The 23,858-nt window shown below is 52.3% G+C and overlaps 1 protein-coding gene across 1 annotated transcript; it reads right to left on the bottom strand.

Annotated features, from left to right (window-relative positions):
• Positions 1–1,297: 1,297 nt before the first annotated feature.
• LOC105981492 lies at positions 1,298–19,213 on the bottom strand. The gene is made up of 15 exons (XM_013010684.1): positions 19,105–19,213; positions 16,218–16,434; positions 14,393–14,497; positions 13,357–13,488; positions 12,354–12,438; positions 12,166–12,229; positions 11,812–11,897; positions 11,066–11,251; positions 8,668–8,715; positions 7,646–7,798; positions 6,654–6,721; positions 6,405–6,450; positions 5,564–5,627; positions 3,237–3,316; positions 1,298–1,355 (listed from the first exon to the last, which is right to left on the bottom strand). The coding sequence occupies exons 1-15, from the start codon at positions 19,211–19,213 to the stop codon at positions 1,326–1,328; spliced, it is 1,473 nt and encodes a 490-aa protein (XP_012866138.1). The 3' UTR covers positions 1,298–1,325.
• Positions 19,214–23,858: the final 4,645 nt, after the last annotated feature.

Below are 23,858 nucleotides of genomic sequence, written 5' to 3'. Positions count from 1 at the left end.
ACCACCACCACCACCACCACCACCACCACCAGGGCTGGAAATAGGGCTCAGTGGTAGAGCACCTGCTTTGCAAGCACAAGGCCTTGAGTTTAATCCCCAGTTCTGAAAATAAAATCACAACACACACACACACACACACACACACACACATACATGTGTGTTGCCTGGATTCTGATATAGAAAGATTGACCAAGACATTATCCCTAAGGACCAAGTCAGTAATGTTAAAACATTGTAACAGGGCTGGGAAGGTGGCTCAGTGGTAGAGTGCTTGCCTCACATACATGAGGCCCTGGGTTCGATTCCTCAGCACCACATAAACAGAAAAAGCTGGAAGTGGAGCTATGACTCAAGTCCCTGAAGAGCTCAGGGACCAAACCCAGGCCCAAAGTTCAAGCCCCATGACCGATAAAAACAAACAAGAAACCATTGTAACATCAAGAATGATCAAAACATACCAGGGGTCTAGAACAAAAAGATATTAAGTGATTTTTTAAAGCTAACTCTCCTGCCCTACTTTCCCCGTATAAATACCCCGATGTGACTCTGCTTGGCATAACCCTTTGCAGATGTGCCTACATTTAGCTGGAATATGACATGTCCTCTCCTTTACTAATAAAATGCACTGGGCTTTTACCTCAGCAGGTCCTGAAATTCTTTTTCTATGACAATGTCACAAACGTGGTACCCACATTGAAGTCTTCTTCCTCTGGGAACTTTTTTTTAGCTCACTTTGGTTCTGGTGGCTACTATGTGGCCCAGAGTTAACCAGAACTATGCAAAGGTGGTGGAATCTTGTTCAAGACAGAACCTAGTGTGGTGGCTCAATGCTGATATCTCAGCTATTCTGGAGGTGGAGATCAGTGGGATCATGGTTCAAGGTCAGCCAAGGCAAAAAAGTGAGTGAGATCCCCATCTCAACCTATAAGCCAGGTCTGATAAGATGGATCTGTCATTAGGCCAGCAGGAGGCACAGTCAGGAGAGTTGTGGTATGAGGCTGGCCCTGGGCAAACTGACTGAAAAAAAAGAAAACAACAAACCAAAGCAACAAAAGGGCTGGGAACATAACCCAAGTGGTAGAGCACCTGCCTACCCAGTGTTAGACCTGGAGTTCAAATTCCAGTACTGCCAAAAAAAAAAAAAAGTTCTTCAAGACAACCTGACCACCCCACCAGACTCCTTCACAAACTCAGAACCAGACTCCATCTCGAGCAGGAAACACGTTTATTATAGCTGAGAATTCCATCAGGACCACAGCCATTTTGGACTTGGGGTTCTGAGCATGCGTGTTGGAGGCCAGGGACGAGCCGTTGGTCGGAGCCAGCTACTCGGGGACAGTCAGCAGCATGTACACCTGAGGACAGAGGCAGAGGCCGAGGCTGCGCCCCACTCCCCACCCATCCTCCTTGCCTGCAGAGCCTGCTCTCCCAGGACTTCTCCTGACGGACCATCCTGTGCCCCAAAGAAGGAAGAGTCCAGAGCCGAGGGGAATGCATGTGAGCAGACCGTGGGGGCTCTTCCTGAGACAGAGTGGCTGGGTGACAGGGGATGAATGATCTGCAGTCAGGGCAGCACATAAGGCTGTGTGCACTGCTCACTTCCCGTGGTGTTATTTGGGCTAATGACAGTTGCAGTGGCACCCTGTGGTTGTCCAGTATGTAACGCACACAACAGTGCAAGGCAGCCTGGGGGTGAAGCCGGTGAACTGTGTGTCCTGAGATGGTGCTGCGCTTGGTTCAAGCTCTTGCTCTGCCCTGGCTCTGCTCCTTTTTGTCTTGCAGAGCTCTTAGGGGCCCCTACCTGTCCTGGGCAGCACCTGAGCTGCCAGCACCCGTGGCATCCATTTAGAGCAGCCCCAGCCTCTGAACTACCTGTAGGGGTGCCCTAAGCCCCATCTATGCCTGGGTCTTCCCTTCCCTCTATCCCCTGGGGCTGGATTTATAGGAATCCACAGGGTGGGTATATGCTGTGGTGGGGTTACTGATGCCAGAAGTGGGTTCAATGTGCAACTCGGGCTGTGCCTCTTCTTCTGTCCTAGAAAGCAGGCTTCTCATGTCTACTGAGGTTAGGATTGGCGATGGGAAGGGTGTCAAAGGTCTACCTTTGGGGTCCTAAAGCCCTTCTTTCATTCCCTCCCTCCCTCCCTCCCTGCCTTCTTCCCTTCCTCCCTCCCTCCTTCCCTCTTTTCCTCCTTTCCTTCCTTCCTCCCTTTCTTCCCTTCCTTCCCTCCTTCCTTCTTTCATTCCTTCCTTCCCTCCCTCCCCCTCTCCCTTCCTGCATTCCTTCCTTCCTGCTTCCCTTCCTTCTTTCTTTCCTCCCTCCCTCCCTCTTTCCTCCTCCCTCCTTCCTTCCCTTGATTCCTGCTTCCCTTCTTCTCTCCCTTCCTTCCTCTATCCCTCCTTCTCTTTCTCCCCTTCTCTTTCCTTCCCTTCCCCCTCCTTCCCTTTCCTTCTTTCTCCTCTTCCCTCCCTCTCTCCCTTTCCTTGCTTCAAAAGGGCCTCAGTGTGACCAGGCCAGCTTCAACTTGTCATCCTCCAGTCTCAGCCTAAGTGCTGGCATTATAGCTGGTGTGTCACCAGCCTGGCTAGCTGGGGATCTTTTGAAGATGGAAGATAAAGAAGGGTCTAAGCCTTGCTCTCGTGCCTTCACCCTGAGGGTCGTGTTCCCTCGGGAAAGGGAGGGAAGTGGAGAGGCAAGGCAGCTGTACAGGTGGAAAGGCCAGCGAGCCACCGGCAGCACTTCAGTGCTCTGACCTATGGTGATGGCTGCCCCCCTGCCCCCACCCCATCCCAGGGTTTTGCTGATGACCCAGGACTAGCCCTGGCTCCTCCATCGGGGCTACTTGCAGATCATAGGCAGCAGAGGCAACAGCCCTGTTTGGGGGATCAGGACATCTGAGTTCTAGGGTTTTGAGGTCAGAGGACCCATTTGTGGGTACCGGGAAGGTTTCTTCACCTCTGTGAACCTTAGTTCCCTTAGCTATAAAAATGGGCGAGGAAGACAACAGCACTGACGTCATGTGTGTAAGGCCCGGATGCTTCCCGTGAGCCCTGTGGTCGGGTTCCCTGAGAGATCCCTGCTGGCCCTTGGAACCCCAGTCTCCTCACCTGAAAGTGGGGTGCCGGCCCAGCACGGCTGTGAGGGGGAAGTAAGTGGGGGAGCAGAGGCCTCTGCCTCCCATGCCTGCTTTCCCTCCACAGGCACGGGACCCTCGCTCCCACCTCCTGGCACCTACCTGGGAGAACTCCATCTGGGCTTGACTAAAAGAGACTCCCTTGATGTGCGGCAGTGGGAGGCCACATTCTCTGAGCCATTCTGCAAAAGGGGGTGGGGGAGAGGAGCTCAGAGTCCTGGTGGGCAGGGCGATCTGCCAGGGCCAAGCCAGGGGAGTCTTGGTATTCCACTGCCCTGAACAGGAGGGGCCTGGGTAGGCTTCCCTCTCCCTGCAAGACTGCCCTGGCCACAAGCCAGCTTCTCACTATGGCCTCCCACCCTTCCCCAAGCCCTATGGAAGAATGTTCTCCATTATATTCAAGAACTGTGAGCACTTGCTGTCAGCAGCAGCAGTGGAGAGACTGTTCCACGGAGTGAATTTCCTTGCTGAAATACATTCTCCTTTAATGGTGAGAAGTGGCTGAAAAGTGCTCCTGTAAAAGGGTAAAATGGCCGAGTGCTGGTGGCTCATGCCTATAGTCCAAGGCTCAGGTCTGAAGATTGTGGTTCAAAGCCAACCCAGGAAGATGAATCTGAGAGATGCTTATCTCCGATTAATTAGAAAAAAATCTGGAACTAGAGGAATGGCTCAAGTGGTGGAGTGCCAGCCTTGAGCAAGAAAGCTGAGTACAGCTCATGCCTGTAACCCTAGAGCTACTCAGGAGGCTGAGATCTGAAGATTGTGGTTCAAAGCCAGCCCAGGCAAGAAAGTCTGTGAGACTCTTTTCTCCAATAAACCACCAAAAAGCTAGAACTGGAGCTGTGGCTCAAGTGGCTGAGAGCCAGCCTTGGGCAAAAAAGCTAAGGGACCCATGCCCCAAGTTCAAGCCACAATACTGGCACATACATTTGTTATCAAAATCTTGTTTTAAAGGACTAATTTTCATGTATTTGGTAGGTAAGTGTTTTGTGAATATTTCTTTGATCTAGTCATGGATAGAGGCAAATTTCTAAGGTTTATTTATTTATTTATTTATTTTTTGGTCCAGTCGTGGGGCCTGAACTCTGGGCCTGGGCTCTGTCCCTCAGCTCTTCAGTTCAAGGCTAGCGCTCTACCACTTGAGCCACAGCGCCACTTCCGGCTTTTTTCTTCTTGCTTATGTGGTGCTGAGGAATCGAACCCAGGGCCTCAAGCATGCAAGGCAAGCGCTCTACCACTGAGCCACCTTCCCAGCCCAATTTCTAAGGTTTTTAAGGTTACTTTCAGACTCTCTCTCTCTTTTTTTTTGTCAGTTGTCTGGCTAGAACTCTGGGCCTGGCCAATGTTCCTGAGCTCTTCTGCTCAAGGTGAGCACTCTAACACTTGAGCCACAGAGCCACTTCCAGGTTTCTGAGTGGTTGATTGGAGATGAAAGTCTCATGGACTTTCCTGTCCGGGTGGCTTTGAACCATGATCCTCGGATCTCAGCCTCCTGAGTAGCTAGGATTACTGGCATGAGCCACCAGCGCCCAGCTTCAGTCTCTTTTTTATAGTCCTTTTTTTGAGACATTTTGTTTCTACCAACATTTTAGCACTGTGTGTGTGTGTCTGTGTGTGTATGCGTGCATGAAAGAGAGAGAGAGAGAGAGACAGAGACAGACAGAGACAGAGACAGAGACAGAGACAGAGAGAGATTACTGGGGCTGGACTCCAAGCCTTGAGCTCTCACTTGGTTCTCCTCTCGTCTCCTCTTCTGCAGGTCCTGGGCTTGAACTCAGGGCCTGGGCACACTGTCCTTTAGCTCTTTTGCTCAAGGATGGTGCTTTACCACTTGAGCCGTACCTTCACTTCCAGCTCTGTGTATGTGTGTGTGTGTGTGTGTGTGAGAGAGAGAGAGAGAGAGAGAGAGAGAGAGAGACTCACTTCATTTTCCTAGGATCACTTCCCAAACTGCTGTGGCTTCCTCCCATCCTGGTCAGCCCCCAAGGAAGCCCAGAGTAAGAGGGGGAGGGGGCTTGCTATCTAGAGATGGGGTGATGCCTCTCAATATTCAGCCTTCTAATGTCTCTCAACCACACACACAGCTGCCCTGCTGGTGACCTCCACCTGAGCTGAGTATGAGCGGCCCACGTTGGGTGGTCATGTTTGTCATAGGCCCACCTGGGCACTCCATCAGCTCCTTTACCTGCAGGTGGGGCGAGGTAGGTGGAGGCCCCTCACCTGACGCTCCTTGCCTTGGCATTCTGCACAACGCTAACTTGCACCTCTCTCGAGCCCTTTCCTGCCCCCTTGCAGTCATGCCCCAGGTTTCCTGCTGGAGGCTTCCTCCACCCTGGCAGAGGGCAGCTATGTGTAGAGACTCTGAGGGCCTGGTGGGGCACTGCTCTGAGCTAGGGGCCAAGAGGCCAGGATGAGGGGAGGCGGCTCACTGTTGTGCTGGGGCAGGAAGCTCCTCTTCAGCAAGGTCAAGAGCAAGCCCTTCAGGCTTTCTTCCTGCATGGGAGGGAGAAAGAAGGTCACTTCTTCTGGGCAGGCTGAGTCAGACTGTGGCAGTGGAGGAGCACAGTGCCCACAGGGGCCAATGACAGGGAAGGCCACTTTGAAAGGCTACCAGAACCAACTGCTCAGATTAGCAAAGGGAAAAACTAGGGGGCCTGAGATAGAATCACCATGGCCCAGGTGGCATCTAGTGCTGAGAGCTGCCAATTGGAGGGCAGGCACATGAAGGTAGCAAGCCTGGAGTAATCAGGGTGTGTGGGGGTGGGGGGGGCAGGCAGGCCTTGACTGGGATCGTTCCTCACCCTTGATTTGGACAGATTGCTGTTCTTGCCCATCTTCTGGGCACTGTCCCTGAGGTGGGTGGCTTGTATGGTGTGTGGCTGAGATGGAGGAAGGTCTCAGGTAACAGGGAGGGTAAAGTTTGGTAGTGCTGGGCTGGGGGTGTGGCTCACTGATGGAGTGCTTGCCTAGCATGCATGATGCCCTGGGCTCCATAGCCTCCCACCACCCCGGCACTTCTTGGTTCATAGTCTGCTTCACCCACTTCTGCCTTAACTAGTGCCACTCAGTACCTGCCCTACAGCCTACTTTCTTTTCCTTTTCCTATGTCTGACCCTCACCCTGTGAGCACAGGAGGTCCCCAAAGGCTGAAACTTTGTGCCTTGTTCTCTCTGTCCCATGTCTAGGCAAAGTACATGCTACTTAAGATTTAGCTACATCATTGGCCTGAGCCCTTCTGGACACATTGGAGACCAAAGCTGAGAGACTCACCTGCTCCTTGAGGCCAGCCGGGTAAGCTCCCAGGGTGACCTTGGCCCTGCCAGAGGACAGAGGTCATATATAAATCAGGACAGCAGTTTGGGGGCGGGGGGCAGGGGCTCAGGGAGCTGCAGGTCAGAGCCCTAACCCTCCCTCCCACCTAACAGCTGTCCAGCCTGAGGACAGCCCCCATGGAATCTGCTCTCCCTTCCCCCTCCCCTTTACTTTTTCTGAACATCCCAAATCAAAACCCATCATCACCTGTGTGGATTAAACTGGAGCTCCAGCTTCTGATCTTTGGAGGAAAATACAGCTTTTGAAAGGAGTTGCTGTGAGGGGTTGAAATGCACTCAGAGCTGGGCTGGAGAGGCCCTGACTTTCAGTCCTCATAAGCAGGTGCTCAGCGCTGGCCCCTCTACTCCAACTCCGTGGTGGCTGCTGCTTCACCATGTGCAGACCAGGCCTTGCCATGGGAGGGGGCATTGGGGCCTAGCAGCTGAGAAGCCTGGGCACGAGAGCAGTCATTGCCTTTGGCAAGCCACTTGGTGCTGGGATCATGACTGCCAGCCATAGAACCCCTTGCGCTCTCTCTCTCTCTCTCTCTCTCTGGGGCTTGAACTCAGGGCCTGGGTACTGTTTCTTAGCTTTTTGACTCAAGGCTGGGACTCCACCACTTGAGCCACAGCTCTACTCTAGTTTTTTATTTTTTGGTGGTTAATTGGAGGTAAGAGTCTCATGGACTTTCCTGCCTGGGTTGGCTTCAAACTGTGATCCTCAGATCTCAATCTCCTGAGTGGCTAGGATTGGTAGCCTCTCAGCCACTAGTGCCCAGCTATAAATATTATTTGGATCATAATAGTGATAATAAGTATTATTATTATTGTTGTTATTATTGTCATTAATGGAGCTTGAACTCAGGGCCTGGGTGCTGTCCCTGAGCTCTTTTGCTCAATGCTCGCTCTCTATACTTTGAGCCACAGCTCCACTTCCTGAATTTTGAGGTGTCCCAGGGCATACAGTACACAGCCCTAGGCACCAACAGCAATAGCATGAGGTCTTCAGGTGAGACACTGTGGCTGCTGGGGAGTCGTTGGGGGACCCCCAGGGTTTTTCGGGTGTCTCAACAGGTTAGCAGATGGCACAAAGGTGACACTGCCCCTCCCCCGTGCTCATCCCCAGTCAGGCCCAGAGGGACGTCCCAGCAGGAGGGCCCTTTGACCCCTGTGGAACAGAGGCCTCCCAGTGTCACTCACCCAGGAAACTGAGTTGGAGGAGGTGGCGTTGGGCCCCAGCAGAAGCAGTGAGCCCTGTTGGGTCACGGTGGCCCTGCGGCCATCAAGGTGGACTGCAGGTGGATCCTGGGTACGGATGACCAGGTCCAAGTTCTCTGTGGACTGATTAGAAGCCTGCTTGCGGTGGAAGAAGAGGAGGGGAAGAGATGGGCGGTGGCTTCCCCTCAGCCCCCATGAGGAGGGCAGCTGCGTCTCCTTCCAGCTCGCAGCCACTCCCTATGTGACTGCGGGGAGGATGCTTACCCTCCCTGAACTGCTTCAAAGAGAGACCCTAGGCTCCTTGTCCTGGGCACGTGTGGGAGGTAAGAACGTAGGTGTTTGGAACTAAGTCCCAGCTCTACCACTTGCAAGTTGTATGGCCTGCAATAAGTTTCTTAACCTCTCTATGCCTTAATTTCCCCTGGTTTACAGGGATAAGAAGTGCAACTACCCCCAGAAGGTTTTATGAAGATAAAGTGAGTCAACAGCACTTAGGAACAAACCCAGCACCCAGAGATGCTATATACATATTAACTGGTATACTATTGTCATTGTCCAGCAGTGTTGTATTCTAAGAGCCATTGGAGCAGGCATTGAGCTCTGACTTTGGAGTCAGGTCCTGGGTTCAAATCCTGACACTTCCCGTCACTTAATGTGAGCTTGGGTAAACCATGTCATTCGGTTGAGCCTTAGAGCTCACCCTATGAAAAGGGGTGACAGTGCTGGTTATGGGAGGGGGCCGGCGGCACACCTGCCCTGCCCTGCCCCCTGTTGGCTAGGTATGCCTTGGCAGGTGAGGGTCTTGTTCAATGGTGAGCCACGGTCACGGTGACAGTCATGGGCAGCATGCTCAGTGCCTTAGGTGCTTCACCACGCTGCCACTCGGATGCAGCGGTTTCCGCAATCCACAGAAGGAAAGCGGAGCACAGCCGTGGGCCCTCCCCCACCCTCCCAGGCTGAGCTGATGGGCTCCGGGTTGGGAAAGGGGCTGGCTTCACACTCACCTTGAGCCCAGGCTCCCTGACTGACAGCAGCTTCATGAGGTTGGCAGCCTGGAAGAAGGGGAGATACGTGTTAGCCTTGAGAGGCCTCGGGTGTATTTTGGGCAGGTGGGGTGGGACACAGGAGTGGAACTGTCTCCCATCATCATGATTTGTGTGCAAAGGTTAATTTAATGATAATGACAATCATGGTTTAATGATGATGATGATCGTTGTTATTAAATTATCATCATTATTGAATAATGATAATGATGATCACCTGATGGCCATCTCCCACTATTTTAGTGCAAAAATGGAATAAGAGAATGGTTACATGTTCATCACCTAGATTCTTTTATGAATAATTTCCCCTGTTTATTTTATTGAATTTGTTTTGTTGATAGTGGGGCTTGAACTCAGGGTCCTGGGTGCTGTCCCTGAGCTTCTTTTGCTCAAGACTAGTGCTCTACCACTTGAGCCACAGTGCCACCTTTGGCTTTTTCTGAGTTTATTGGAGATAGGAGTCTCATGGATTTTCGTGCCTGGGCTGGCTTTGAACCACAATCCTTAGATCTCAGTCTCCTGAGTAGTTAGGATTACAGGTATAATTTTTTTCATCTACTTGTGATCTGTGGATTAATTTTGTTTTTGGTGCTGGGCTGGAACCCAGGGCCTCCCACATGCTAAGCTCAGGCTTTACACCACTGAGCTCTCCCTCAGCTCCATTCCATTGGTTTTGTGCATGGGTGTGTGCGCCGTGCTGGTTCCAGGGCTTGAATTCAGGGCCTTGTACCTTTGCTTGTAGACAGCTGGTATTCTACAACTTGAGCTATGCTTCCACTCTGTCATTTACTGGTTAATTGGAGACAGAGCCTCATTGACTTTTGTGTCTGGGATGGCTTTGATCCACCATTCTGCAGATCTCAGCCTCCCAAGTTGGACTACAGATGTGAGCCACCTGTGCCAAACTTCATTGAGTTTTTTCTGGTACTGGAGCTTGGACTCAGTGCCTGGGTGCTGTCCTTGAGCTTTTTTGTTCAAGGCTGGCACTATACCACTTGAGCCACAGCTCCACTTCTGGCTTTTAAAATAGTTTATTGGAAATAAGAGTCACACAGCTGCCTTCACTTTCAGCTTTTTTGGTAGTTAACTGGAGATAAGAGTCTCGCTGACTTTCCTTCATGGTCTAGTCTTTGAACCTTGATATTCAGATCTCAGCCTCCTAATTAGCTAGGATTATAGACATGACCTACAGGTTCTCATTGAGTTTTGAAAAGCACAAATAATTACAGAAAATTATGAAGTAAAAAGCAAAGTCCACCTTGAAAGGATCCATCACATCCATCCCAGGGGACCACACGGAGGCAGGCAGGCACAGGAGAAAGATTAGTACAAGGTTTATTAGAGGAGCCATATTTGCCCCAGAGAGAGAGAAAGTACATGGCGACCTTCACTATCTAGGTAGCAGCAGGGTTTGAGGGTAGGAAATGAGGTAGATGGGAGTTCAGGTGGGTCTGGGTGGAGAGAGGGAGGGGCCAACAGTTTTGGGTGGAGCTGAGGACCAAAGGTGGGCCCAGTGCTTACACACCTCATGTCTCTCTTTTTTTTTTTTTTAATAGCCAGGTACTGATGGATCACACCTGTTATCCTACTCAGGAGGCTGGGATTTGAGAATTGCCCAAGCAGGAAAGTCAGTGAGACTCTTATCTCCAATCAACTACCAGAGAACGGGAAGTGGTGCTGTGGCTCAAAGTGGCAGAATGCTAGCCTTGAGCACAAAGGCTCAGGGACAGTGCCCAGGCTCTAAATTCAACAACCAACAACAACAAAGGGAGGGGTATTGGAGATGTAGCTCAATGGTGGAACATTTGCCTAGCATGCCTAAAGCTCTGGGTTTGCTCCCCAGCAAAACAAAACAAAACAAACTAGCTAGTGCCAATGGCTAACACCTGTAACCCTAGCTACTCAGGAGGCTGAGATCTGGAGGATCATGGTTCAAAGCCAGTCTAGGCAGGAAAAAAAACCCCATAAAACCCATTAAGATATCCATAAAATAACCAGTAAAAACAGGGTTGCAGGTATGACTCATATGGTAGAGCAGCGACCAAGCTAGTGCCAGACTCTGAATTCAAACTCTAGCAGGACAAATATAAATACATAAGTAAAGGAAGGAAGAAACAAGCAAGCAAGCAAGCAGAGGGGGGATGAGGGTTATAGAGAGGGCTGGAGGGGAGGGGGAGGGGCTAATGTGGGTCTAGTGAGAAAAAGCACCTGCTGGGCCTTGGCTTTCCTGCTGTGACAAGCAGAAGCAGGAGGGCTGTGTGTGTGTGTGTGTGTGTGTGTGTGTGTGCGCGCGCGCGCGCGCGCGTGTGTGTGTGTGTGTGTGTTGGGGGGGCTCTCCCCCTGCCCCCCAAGCACTCACTATTTCATTCAGAGAGTCTACGGGGGCCACGTGGGTCCGGGTGCAGAGGCAGCGCAGGAGGTTATTATAGACTTCCAGCCCGAACACCAGGTCTGCCATGCTGCCCTGGGAGAGTTGTGGGAGCGACACGGACGGAGCAGGTTCAGCCTGTGGAGCTGGCTGGTCTGGGCCACAGGGTGTCACCAGCTTCAGAGAAATGAGGGAAGAGGTGATGGTCACTATAGCCAGGACTCATCACGCCCTGGGCCTGGGCTGAGCGCCATGGATGCCACCTCCTAGCAGCACGCCGAGATGCGAGCCAGCACCGTCACCCCTGGACAGGGGAGGACACCGAGGCCCAGGGAGACAGAGCCACTCACTCAGGATCCCACTGGTGGTAAGTGGGATTGAACTTGCCTCCTACCATCCCCACCCCCTGTCCTTCCACAGAATGGCAGGGAGCATGGACAGACCTCCGTCTCCCTATCTGGAAGCTTCTTTTTTGTTGTTATTGTTAGATGGCCTAGCTGTTCCTGAGTGAACTGCCTTGTCCTCTTGTCCAGACTCTCCCTTGCTGGCCCAGGATGGACAGGCAGCTCAGCATGAAAGCTCTGGACCCAGGGGTCTCCCCATTCTCAGTCTTCCTTTGTCTGCCACCTCCTTGGCCTGCTCCTCCTCCTCCTGTCTCTAGATGCGCCATTTTGTTTTCTCCCTGCCTGTCCTCCTCCAGCCCAGCAGCCATCCCGGACTGTGCATAGCCAGCTCACCAGGACTCTCATCAGGATGGCCTCCTCTGTGAACTCTGTGCTGGTCACATAGTACTGGAAGTCGTTGGGGCCCTCAATGATGGGTGCTACAATGTAGAAATGAATTTGGGGTGCAGCCAGGGCAAAGGACAGCTGCGGAGTGCCTGTGATGAATTCCACTTCACAGACAGGGAAACTGAGGCTCAGAGGAGTCCCAAGCTATGTCACCCCTTTTCCTCCTTTATCAGAAAACAGGCTCCTTGTGGGCCAAGGTAGTCTTATTCCCCTGTCCTAATCCTGGACCCTGAAATGTCATCTGACATACAGCCGCGGCAGGGCAGACGAGCCCCCACCCCAGCTGCAGCAACAACATACGCAGAGAGATATGTAGCAGGTCTTCCAGCAGCAACTTGATCAGGGTTGTGACTGTGGGGCACACCTGGAGGAAGATAGGGTGTCCTGCTGGTGTCGGGGGAGCTTGAGCAGTTTTCTCTGGGGGTGGAGGGGTGCCATACCTCTTCCCAGGGCTGGGGGGGGGTGCGCAGCAAGGGCAGGCAGCTCACCAATTTCTGGAGAAGGTAGGGCAGGAACTTGTCCAGGACGTTGGACAGCAACTGCAGCAGTTTGTTCAGCAGCAGGGAGTCTGTCCTGGGGAGGGGCAATCGGTAGAGTCTGACACACCTTGCACCTCGCAGGCACAGGAGGGAGGGGCGCACACACGTGAGGTCTAGGTCAGAAAGCAGAGGAGGGGCAGGGCCAAGGAAAGCCTCCCCTGGGCCTGGTAAGGGAGATGCTGGGGGAGGGTGTCACTCACTCACTCGCTTGCTTGCTTCCTTCCTTCCCTTCCTCTCTCTCTTGTTTCTTTCTTTCCTTCCTTCCTTCCTTCCTTCCTTCCTTCCTTCCTTCCTTCCTTCCTTCCTTCCATCCTTCCTTTCCTTTCTTTCTTCCTTCCTTCCTTCTTTCCTTCTTCCCCTTTCTACTTCTTCTTTTCTTCCCTCTTTCCTTTCCCTATCCTGAACATTTCTTCCTGATTCTTTTGATAACTCTGCCTCTTCATTTCTCTTTGATAAAAGTTTTTAGGCCTTTAAATCAGGAAGAGACCTCACCAGCATGGAGAGCTTACAGAAGAGGTTCTATGCTAGGTGAATATAAGAATGGTTAACAGTGGTTCCTTTAGATGGCCTCTCTCTCTCTCTCTCTCACTCACACACACACACACACACACACACAGAAGTCAGCTCATTTCTTCCCTGTGCTATCCCAGGCCGCCTGGGTACTGAGTGCCATCTCATTTTACTGGTAAGGAAATGGAGGCACAAATGACCTGGCCAGGACCCCGTGGTAGAAGGTGGCCGAGCAGAGGCTGGGGTGTGGGTCAGTGATAGCTGCAGCATCACTTGCTCTGTGGAGCAGCATGCATGGTCTTCAGCCTTTGAGGAGCCCTGGTCAGTGTGGACGCCTGGGCTGGGCTGGGGCAAGGCCACCCCAGCGCCTGCCCTGAGCAGGTGGATGAGGGAGGCCCAGTGTCTGCCCTGACCAGTGGGGGTGGGGGTTCAGGTAACTCACTGTTGGAGAATCTCGATATCCAGGTATCCAGGGGGTACATGGCATTCCTCAAGGGCCACTTGGGTCTTGTTCCCTACCTGTTCTAGCCGTATCCCAATGCGGATGTTCTTGATGATTTTGAGCCACAGGATCCTGTGGGGGACAGAGGGGTCATGGGCTCCGAGCCAGGGCTCCCGCTTGATGCCAGAAGCCGCTGCTAGTGGCTGTTTCCTGCAGGGCTGGCATTCAAGGAAAGCTCATTAAACCATGGAATGAGAACGTGACAGCACTGGGCCACCATCCTACAGGGTGGCGAATGCTTGGGGCTAAGGCTGAGATAGGCAAGTGCTACAGGCCCCAGGAGGCCACATGTGAACTGTCACAATAACAGCAGAGAGCAGAGACATTTCTAGTTCAGGTCTCCATCAAAGACATAAGACATATGAGAAACTGAGGCCCAGGGTGGCCCAGCCCAGAAAGAGCCAGGATGCATGAGGAGCTCACCCAGCCCTGGCTCAGGCCATCCTGGCAGTGCCCAGGTACCCATCTGCCTGCTTGGCATGCCCTACCCAGTATAAGCAACAGAAGGTCGTATCCCAGCTTTGCTGTTCATTCATTGAGTGGTCGTGGGCTGGGCTCAATCCCATTCCATGCCTCAGCTTCCCCAGAAGTAAAATAGCTCAGAAACATGCCCAAGTGGAGAAGATTATTGTCATCCTTGTGGATTTGTTGTTGTTGTTGCTGGTTCTGGGGCTTGAACTCTGGGCCTGGGCACTGTCCCTGAGCTTTTGTACTACTACGTGAGCTACAGCTTCACTTCTGGCTTATTTGTGCTTAATTGGAGAAGAGTCATGGACTTTCTTGCCTGGGCTGGCTTTGAACCAGGATCCTCAGATCTCAGCCTCCTAAATAGCTAGGATTACGGGTGTGAGACCACTGGCACCGAGCATTCTCATGGATTTTGATGGCCTTGTTTGGCTGCTTCTGGTTGCTTGGCAGTGAGAAGCTGGGGTGTCTGGGACCCCAGGGCATGGCGCCTGACCCCCAGTGTACTTACTCCTGGAGTGACAGGTACAGTTTACAGCGCAAGGTGACCTGCAGCAGGCTGTCACTGAGGATGTCCAGGGTGATCTCAGGTCCTTGGGCATCTTCAATGACAAGCCTGGAAGAAGCATGGGGTGTTTTGGTGTGGCAGGAGATTCCAGGAGAGGAGGTAAGAATGGCTGTGGGACAGCATGGCCCCCAATCCAGCTGTGGATCGTTGGGCCAGTTTCCAAGCCTGGAAGACCCAGACAGTCCCTTCCCTTCTGTGTTCTCTGGGGTTGTCCTGTCTAAGACAGGAAATGGCAGAGGAGTGGTCTCCACATCTCAGGCATGTGAGTTCAAGGCCACACCGCTGCGGTTGAGAATGTGGCTCAATGGTAGAATGCTTGCGTGGCCAAGGCTCCAGCAAGCGCTGCAAAAAATAAGCAAAAAGACCAACACCAAAACCAAACACAGAAACTCCAGAAAGCCAACACAACCAAACAAAACCAAAACCCACAAAGAACACAAATAAGGAAGGGAGCAAGGTGGCTGGCAGTCCTTCTGCTTTCCTGGCAGGACCCGTGGGTTCTTTTTTTTTTTGTCGGTCGTGGGGCTTGAACTCTGGGCCTGGGCGCTGTCCCTCAGCTCTTCAGCTCAAGGCGAGCGCTCTACCACTTGAGCTACAGCACCACTTCCGATTTTCTGGTGGTTCATTGGAGATAGGAGTTTCACGGTCTCTTCTGCCTGGGCTGGCTTTGAACCGCGATCCTCAGATCTCAACCTCCTGAGTAGCTAGGATTACAGGCATGAGCCACCAGCACCCGGCCAGGACCCGTGGGTTCTGCTGAGCATCTAGAACCTTCTTCTGTGGTCTCAGCTCCTGCATCTCCCTGAGCTCCCAGGAACCGGGAGGTTGTACTTCGAGGTTGTTCAGTATAAGCTGGCCATTCATCTGGTGCAGGTGGCAAAACTCTTTTGTTGTTATTGTTGTTGTTGGTTGTGGGCTTGAACTCTGGGTCTGGGCACTGTCCCTGAGCTCTTCAGCTCAAGGCAAGTGCTCTACCACTTGAGCCACAGAACCGATTTTATGGTGGTTAATCAGAGGTAAGAGTCTCATGGACTTTCCTGCCTGTGCAGGCTTTGAACCACAATCCTCAGATCTCAGCCTCTTGAGTAGAGAGGATTACAGGCGTGAGCCACCAGCACCCAGCAAGGCATACACTCTTAATATGGAGGAAATCCTGTCCCCCAGCATGGAACTTTCAGGAAAGTTCCACCTCAGCAGGCTGGATGAAGTTCTAAGAATGACCAGGAGAGACTACATAGGGCTTCCTTTTGTCTTTCCAAACGACACCTTGGGCTGGAGTTGGCTTGCAGGAGGAGCTGGGACATGACTTCCTAGGCCTGAGTGCTTGTGATCAGTTTGAGGAGATGGCATGGCTGGGGCTCCCCTTAAGCTTCTCTGGGCAGCACCCCCTCAGCCCAGCAGCCTGACTTTTCATCCCCTTCAGTCTGCTGACATGGGTGGGACCGGGCTGTCCCTGCTCTAGCCCGGGATGGACCCCAGGCCATCTGTGGGCTGCACACAGGACCCTGCCCCATTTAATTCAATTCTCTAAACATATTTTTAGGAACATGATTCAAGTTAGCAAACCCAGGTGTAGCGGGGGAGGGGGGGTGCCGGGCTGACTGGAGAGGGGAGGAGAGCAGTAAGGAGACACTTGTGCACTTGAGGCCTTGGACATGCTCCGGAGACATTGGCTGTTTCATGGGATGGGAGGAGAACCAGGGCTCAAGGACACAACCGTCTCCTGAGGGAGAACAGAGTTTGGGGGGCGGCCTGGCTGGTCACTCACCCGCCAGCCTGGAGCAGCTCCTCCAGCACTGGGAACTTCCTCCCGGAGAGCAGATCACTGACCAGTGACAGGTCCAGTCCTCCTTTCTTGTTAGAGAGGTCGTCACTGACGAAGGGCAGGCGGTGCAGCACCGGCACGCCCTTGCCTGCGGCCCCCAGCACCGGCATCCTCACCAGGCCGCCCAGGACCTCATGCTTCTCTAACAGGTCTGAAATGTCTGAGGACACAAGCCTTCCTCAGTGTGGGCTGTTAGCCTTCATTCAGTCATTCAGCAAACACCCACTAATGCTGGCTCCCAGCGGGCAATTAAGACAGCCATTCAGCAAGAAGTCCTTAGTTATTATTATTACTATTACTTTGTTGGTTAGGGCCTGAGTATTGTCCCTGAGCTCTTTTACACGAGACTAGTACTCTACCACTTTGAGCCATAGCTCCACTTTTGGTTTTCTGGTAGTTAATTGGAGATAAAGAGTCTCATGGACTTTCCTGCCTGGGCTGGATTTGAACTGCGATCTTCAGATTTCAGCTTCCCAAGTAGCTAGGATTACAGGTGTGAACCCCTGGCACCTGGCCTTCGCTAATAATTTGAGAGCAACGTCTCAATCTCCTGCTTGACCACCTGCTAGAACCTGCTGAGTGCTTCTCTCTCCCTCCCTCTCTCCCTTCCCCCCCCCCTCTGGCTCACTCGCTCCCCTCCTCCTTCCCTCCCACTCTCTCTCTCACACACTGTTTTGTAGTAATGGGGTTTAAACTCATAGCCTCATACTTGTTAGGCAGGCCACACCTCCAGTCCTATGTGTGTTAGTTATTCATGCTTTATGCCTGTTTTGGCCTAGACTGCCATCCTTCTACTTGTGTTTCTGTCAATGGGATGACAGGCACCGGCCACTATGCTAAGCCATTGGCCGATATTTTTTGTTTGGGCTGGCCCCAAACCCTGATCCCCCATGCTCCACCTCCCAGGTAGTTCTTAAGTGCTTATTCTCTTGGGCTTGGGGAACTCAAGCAGTGTGGCTCCTAACCTCACAGTCCTCACAGCGTCTACCTTCTAGTCAGAAAGATAGCCTAGCGCTCAGGTCAGCGAGCAAAGCAATTTTTGGCAATGATCAGTGAATGTAAAATACAGCTGAGCCCCAGCACACCAGGTAAGGAGAGTCCGTTTTAGACAAGGAGTCAGGAAGGGTCTCTTTTAGAAGGCTTCTGAATGGAGAGCTGAAGGAAGTGAGAGAACCCATTCCTAAATGACCTGGTGGTGGGGAACCCTGTAGGCAGAGGCAGCAGTAGCACATGCAAAGGTCCTGAGGTGGTTATGGGCTTGGTGAGTTTTCAACATGGAAAGATAGTGTGGTGGATGACTCATAACCCTAAGTGAGGGAAAGCAGCAGACAGACAACCAGACAGGACAACAGGTACATTGTGCTTGGACGGGCCCTCTAGAATAGGCTTCACTAGAAGCTGTGGAAAGTCCTGTTGCCGGGGAAGGTCAGGGACTTCCGGATGAGGGACATTTGGACTTTGCCATCCCAGACAGGTTACACCACACTGAGGAGTCTGTTCTGCAGAAGGAGCAGCCTGAGCTGAGGAGCAAGCTGGGAAGTCTTTGGGGAGCGGGAGAGATGAAGAGCTAGGAGAAGGAAGAGATCAGAGATGCTGGCTTTGGGAGTCAGGAAAAAGACCTTGGAGGTGCTCCTGAGGACACCTCACAAATGTGTGTGTGTGTGTGTGTGTGTGTGTGCACGCGCACACACACGTGCATGCACATAGGCATGCGCTGGTCCAGGGGCTTGAACTCATAGTACTGTCCCTTAGCTTTTTCACTCAAGGCTGGTGCTCTACCACTTGAGCCACAACTCCACTTCTGGCTTTTGGTGGTGAAGTGGAGATGAGAGTCTCAGAGACTTTCTTGCCCGGGCTGGCTTTGAAGTTTGATCCTCAGATCTCAGCCTCCTGAGTAGCTAGGCTTCCAGGCTGAGCCACCAGCACCAGGTTCACATAATCAGGGAAAGAACAGGGTCAGCTGTGGGTGTGGGCAGATGAATTCTGTGGCTGGTGAGGCCCAGGTCGGAGGAGGCAAGGCCCTGAATGAGCGGGAGGCTGTGCTGTCTCTTCTGACCTTCTCCAGTTCCTGCTTCTTCCAGCTTGCCCTTTAGCTAGCATGTGCCTCTAACTCTTCAAGTAAACACACTGGATGGTTAAAAAAAATACACTGAGACATGACTCTAGGCATTCATACACAGTGAGACCAAAGGAGGGGACCCTTAGGAGAAGAATACAAAGGCATCATGCCTATGTGCATCTGATCAGACAAAAGAATATTTATCAAGCCAGGCACTGGTGGCTCATGCCTGTAATCCTTGCTACCCAGGAGGATCGTGGTTCAAAGTCAGTCCAGGCAGGTAAGTCCATGAGACTCATCTCCAATTAACTACCAGAAAACCAGAAGTGGTGCTGTGGCTCAAGTGGTAGAGTGCTCGCCTTGAGCTGAAGAGCTGAGGGACAGCACCCAGGTCGACCAAAAAAAAAAGAATATTTATCAAAATGATCTCCAGGAAATGGAAATGAGAGGTTGATTCTTCATTGCTGTTTTTGTTTTCTTCTCCTTTTGAATTGTTTGTTTACCTGTCTTTGGGAGGATGGGGGAGGCACAGAAATGGAGGGTCAAAGGGTAAACAAATGCAGCAGTGGTACTCACTGGACACTGTATTAAAAACGAGCTATACAACTTGTGGGTGGGGATGGGAGGGAAAAACTGGGAAAGAGCGAGGGAAGGGGAGACATTGTCCAAAAAGAAATGGACTCTTTACCGACTTATGTAACCGTAACCCCTCTGTACATCACCTTTATAATAACAATACAAAGTGCACGAAAGGAAAAAAAAGTCCCTTACTTGTCTGCAGCTTAGTGGTGCTGATCCTCAGGAAGAGGATACTGTGGGCTTCCCCCTGGGCTTGGGGCAGCAGTGCCCAGCATAGCAGCGGCCCCCACAACAGCAGCATCCTTTTGGTTAGGACTCAGGACCTGGGACACAGAGGTAAGAGCTTGGATAGCCATGTTCTCTGTTCAGCCCTGCCCGGTGCCCTATCTCAGCTTCCCTGTCTCTGCACCACATCTGGGTGCTTGTGTCTCTCTGGGCTGGCTGGAAGCTCCCTCCCTCCCCATCCTCTGGGCTCTGCCACTTCCGGTGTGGCTTTTCCCATCTGTGGGGCAGGGACCATCGCAGGGTGTGGCATGCAAAGGACTCATTACTAAGCAAGCCCATGTGGCTATCCTTGGGGTGGGGGGAATGTCAAAATAGCATGCATGGTAGCTGGGGTGGCAGGCCAATCCCCCTCTCGCCCCAAAGTAGGGGTCTTTCCCGAGTAGCAGGGAAGTATTTCAACCAGCCCCATCAGTACCGGCTCCTACCAGCAGACCCTCAACCCTGCCTGATGGCTGAAAAGGCACAGCTGGCCCCCTACGGGCTGCAGCAGGGGCTCTGGGCCTGCTGTAGAGTGAGGAAGGAATGTCCCAATTCCAGGACCTGGTGGCCTATGGGTCTACCCAATAAGGATCAAGGGCTGGGGAGCCACCTTGATGGAACAGTGCTTGCTTAGCTTGCTGGGGTTCAGGGTTCCATCTCCAGCCCACACAAAAAACAAGGGACTCCAACAGTGATTAAATTAGGAAATAAAAGACAACTTTGTGTCTTCATTTGCTTTTGCATATGCAAATTTGGGACTGTGTAATTTCTAATTTCTGGACTGTTCTTGCATTCCACCTCTAGTCCTACTCCTAGCCTAGGTTGGATTCTGCCCTATCATTATTATTATTACTAATTATTTATTTTGGCCAGTCCTGGGGCTCTAACTCAGGGCCTGGGCCCTGTCTCTGAACTTCTCTGTACTTAAAGCTAGCATTCTACCACTTGAGCCACAGTGCCACTTCCGGCTTTTTCTGTTTATGTGGTACTGATGAATAGAACCCAGGGCTTCATGCATGCTAGTCAAGCACTCTACCATTAAGCCACATTCCCAGCCCCTATTATTATTATTTTTTGAAAAAAAAAACAATCCTGACCCAAGTCAGGTCCCTCTCTGTGTCTTCCCTAGGCAATTCTTTTTTAATATTTTTTATTGTAAAGATACTGTACAGAGGGGTTACAGTTACATGAGTAAGGTAATGAGTACATTTCCTATTGAGCATTGTTACCCTCTCCTTTGTTTTTCCCCTACCATTCCTTCCCTCCCCACCTCCCCAACCCCTCTGTCTCTGCCCCCTGCCAGTTGTAAAGTTCATTTTCAACATCGTGTCTTGTACATCTCATTATTATAATGGGTCAACCTGTATCCTTATTTCAGCATTTTGTTATTTCCCTTCCCCTCTCCAAATTAGAAAAATGTATATACCAGATGCAGGGCACTGGAATCAAATACAGTGACAGCAGGGGTTATAACATGGGGGAAGAACATACAAAAGAAACAAAAAAATCACATAGTACATTAAAAACAACAGTGACAAAGAAAAAAACTCTGTGTCCCTATCTTAAGGTCCATTTCACCTCGTATCATCTTACATGGTCATATGTACATAGCTTTTGACCTTTGCTGCTTGTCTGGTAAGATTATGCCAGTCCTGAGGCCTGAACTCTGGGCCTATGCTCTAGGCAATTCTACCCTAGTTTGAAGTAGTTCCAAAGACCCTATTACATGTCACACACCCGATGTCCACATCATTAAGTCCTCCCTGCTGTGGGTTCCATGGCGTCTGAGCCCCACTTGGCAGATGAGGAAATTGAGCTCAGAAAGGCAAAGTGAAATAGTAAGTGATATAGTAAGTGGCAGCCCTGGGATTTGAACCTAGGATGGCTGATGCTAAGGATCTAGGCAAGCAGCCCCATATGTCATTGTGGCTGCTCAAAAAGTAGCCGAGAAATGCCCAAATGGGCCTCCTCGTCCTTACCTCTTCCTGAGCAGGGCTGTCCAAAACTTCTGCAGGCCTCTGTCTCAGTGGCCCAGAAGGACAACTTTTATACCAAGAGTTCTTTAGTACAGGGTGGCCACGGGGGCAGGAAGTCCACCCCCTTGCCAGGGTCTGCTCACCACGGGAGTCTTCAGAGGAAAGAGGCGGGGTCTCCTGGCACTGGATGGCCAGGGACATTGTGCCAGAACAGACAGGACCCAGTGTTGAGGCCTGGGGGCACTGGCTCTGGGTCCCTGGCCAGGACCCCAAGGAGGAAGTAGGCTGGGCCTGTGGCTTTAAGGGCAGGTCCCTTCTCCTTTGTACACCATAGCCATATTGCCTGGGGCCTCTGGGTGGAAGAGGAGGCTGGTAATACTGGGGTGGCAGTTGTGGGACCTCAAGGAGTGAGGGTGAGGGGATTGAGGTGGAGAAGAGCAAGGGAGAGGAGAGGGACTGACCACTCTTTCCATGCCCTGTGTTTGTTTGTTGGCTGGGATTGCAGGTGTAAACTACCATGACTAGCTGGTGAGGCAGTCTACTATCTCAGAGTCATGAAAGCCTGGATGTTTTGGGTTGGTTATAAGTTAAAGGTTGTGGGTTCATCTGACTTCTGCTGGCTGTGTCTTAACCATGTCGTATTTCTCTGTGTGGCTCAGAGAAAGGCTCTGGGTTGGAGTAGCCACCTGAATCCCTGGGCAGCAGACAGGATATGAGGGAGAGTGTGAAGCCTCCCTTGCCTTCTGAAATTTGGCCTCTAAATGAAGAGAGGGAAAGGTTTGGCTGGAGCTGTGTGGAGCATTCTGCTGCCTCACTGAGTAACAAGGGCACACATTTCCTGAGACACCAACTGCTGATGAGTGTCAGTTTGTTGATCTGTACAATGGGAATGATAATCACACAGGGAGCCTAGCGCCCTAGGCTGGGCATGGTCAATCCTCCTCAGTTGTCCCACTCTGGATGGACTGGAGGCTGGCTCAGGACCAGATAGGTGAGGCCTGGGTGCCCATCATATCCCAGGTCTCTTCTGGAGACCAAGGCCATCACGATTTCTGGGAGGGAGGATGACATACAGGATGAGACACCAATGATGATTCTCTGTGCTGTTGCTGCTGCACCTGAGAAGTGAGGGCTTTCTCCCCTTGTCCAGAAAGAAGGCAGAGATACTCCTGGTCCCCTAACCCCATCAGAAGTAGGCCAGTGTGGAAGAGAATTCCTCTCTTTGTGTGTGTGTGTGTGTGTGTGTGTTGGGGGTGACAGATGGATACTGCCTGGGGATGCTTGGCAGTGGTGTGAGTTGTTGAGCCTCAGTTTCTCTGTTGAGTGGGAGTGAGAGCAGAGCCTTGGGGAAATGGGATGAGGAGGGTCTGTCTGTCAGTCTGGAAGGACCTGCAAGCATTACCTGTGCAGAGCAAAAGGGTGTTGTGGCCTGTGGCAGACTGTGAGACAAGGCCTTGAGTGTGGATGATCTTGGGGCCTATCCTGGGAGACACTGGGGAAGAAGGGGAGGTGGGCTTGGAGGGCCATGGGGCTGCCTTGGTGGGGCCACTGGGGATCATGGTATTGCCTGAGCTCATTCATCTTGTCCCCAGTTCAGGGAATGAACCTCATGGAATGAGGTCCTGGAGAGCCATGGCCAGGGTCCCCATGTCCCTGCTTGGCTGGGGTGATGGGCTGCTGGCCTCCGAGCAGAAACAGAGACTCCTTCACTGAGACCACAAGGTGTCAGGACCAGACACCTGCCCTGTCCCCCAGACCCTGGGAACCCCTATCCCGCATGCTTGGAAGACCTCAGGCAGCCCGCAGAGACGGTCATGACAGGATAGAGACCGTGGGCTTCAAATCCTGGGTTCATAGGATGCGGAAAAAGAATTGGGCTCCATGTGTGGGGAGGGGGAATTCCGACCCAGTGGTCAGACCACCAGGGGAGACTGGAGGTGGGTTGCACAAGCCAGGGCCTCGGCGGCTGCTTAGCAGGTCAGCAGTGCCTGGAAAAGCACTTGGGACAGGCGCTCCCTGGCCGTTGGCCAGGCCTGTCTTCTAGGGGATTGGAGAGGCTCCTTCTCTGCCTCCTTCCTCTGCCGGCTGCCAGCTGTTCCCGCACCTGCTTGTGCTCTGAAGATAAGTAGGGCCTTTTCCAGAAATGACCACCCCCTCTCTTCCTGCAGGGGCCCTTCTGTTGGAGGGTGATGAGGGGGGCGGGGTGGGGGGGAGCCTGGGTCCTGAGAACAGGGGCCCATTGTCTGCTCCCCACCTCCTGGCCTCAGGGAGGCTAGGGAGACAATGCACTGTCTGAATGGGAAGGGCCTTTGGTGATAAGGCCAGAACCCCCAAGACAGCCAGGTGACAAGTGACCTGGCACTCCCCCCAGAGGGCACTCAGACGCTGGCTGCGGACCTGCGTTTCATCAGGACAGCCATCTCAGTGGAGCTATGACTGCCCACTTTACAGAGAAGGAAACTGAGGCTCCTGGAGGGCAAGCCATGCTGAAGGATGGGCCTTAGGTGACAGCCTCAAACTCAAGGCCTGGCTCACCTGCTTCCCAGGCCAGCCGGTCAGAGCTAACAGTGCGCCTCAGGACCTGCGCCCTGCCTACAGCTGGTCCTGATGCTGTGGCCTTCATGCCTGAAGCCCAGGGAGGCTTCAAGGGTGGGACCTGGCCCAGCCACACACAGCTCAGAGGTAGCTCATGTTGGCTCTGGTGCG

Source organism: Dipodomys ordii, unplaced genomic scaffold (genome assembly GCF_000151885.1).
Source record: "Dipodomys ordii isolate 6190 unplaced genomic scaffold, Dord_2.0 Scaffold13, whole genome shotgun sequence".
Classification (NCBI taxonomy): Eukaryota; Metazoa; Chordata; class Mammalia; order Rodentia; family Heteromyidae; genus Dipodomys; species Dipodomys ordii.
The sequence above is the reverse complement of the archived record's forward strand: the minus strand, read 5'-3'. Positions and strand labels throughout refer to the sequence as shown.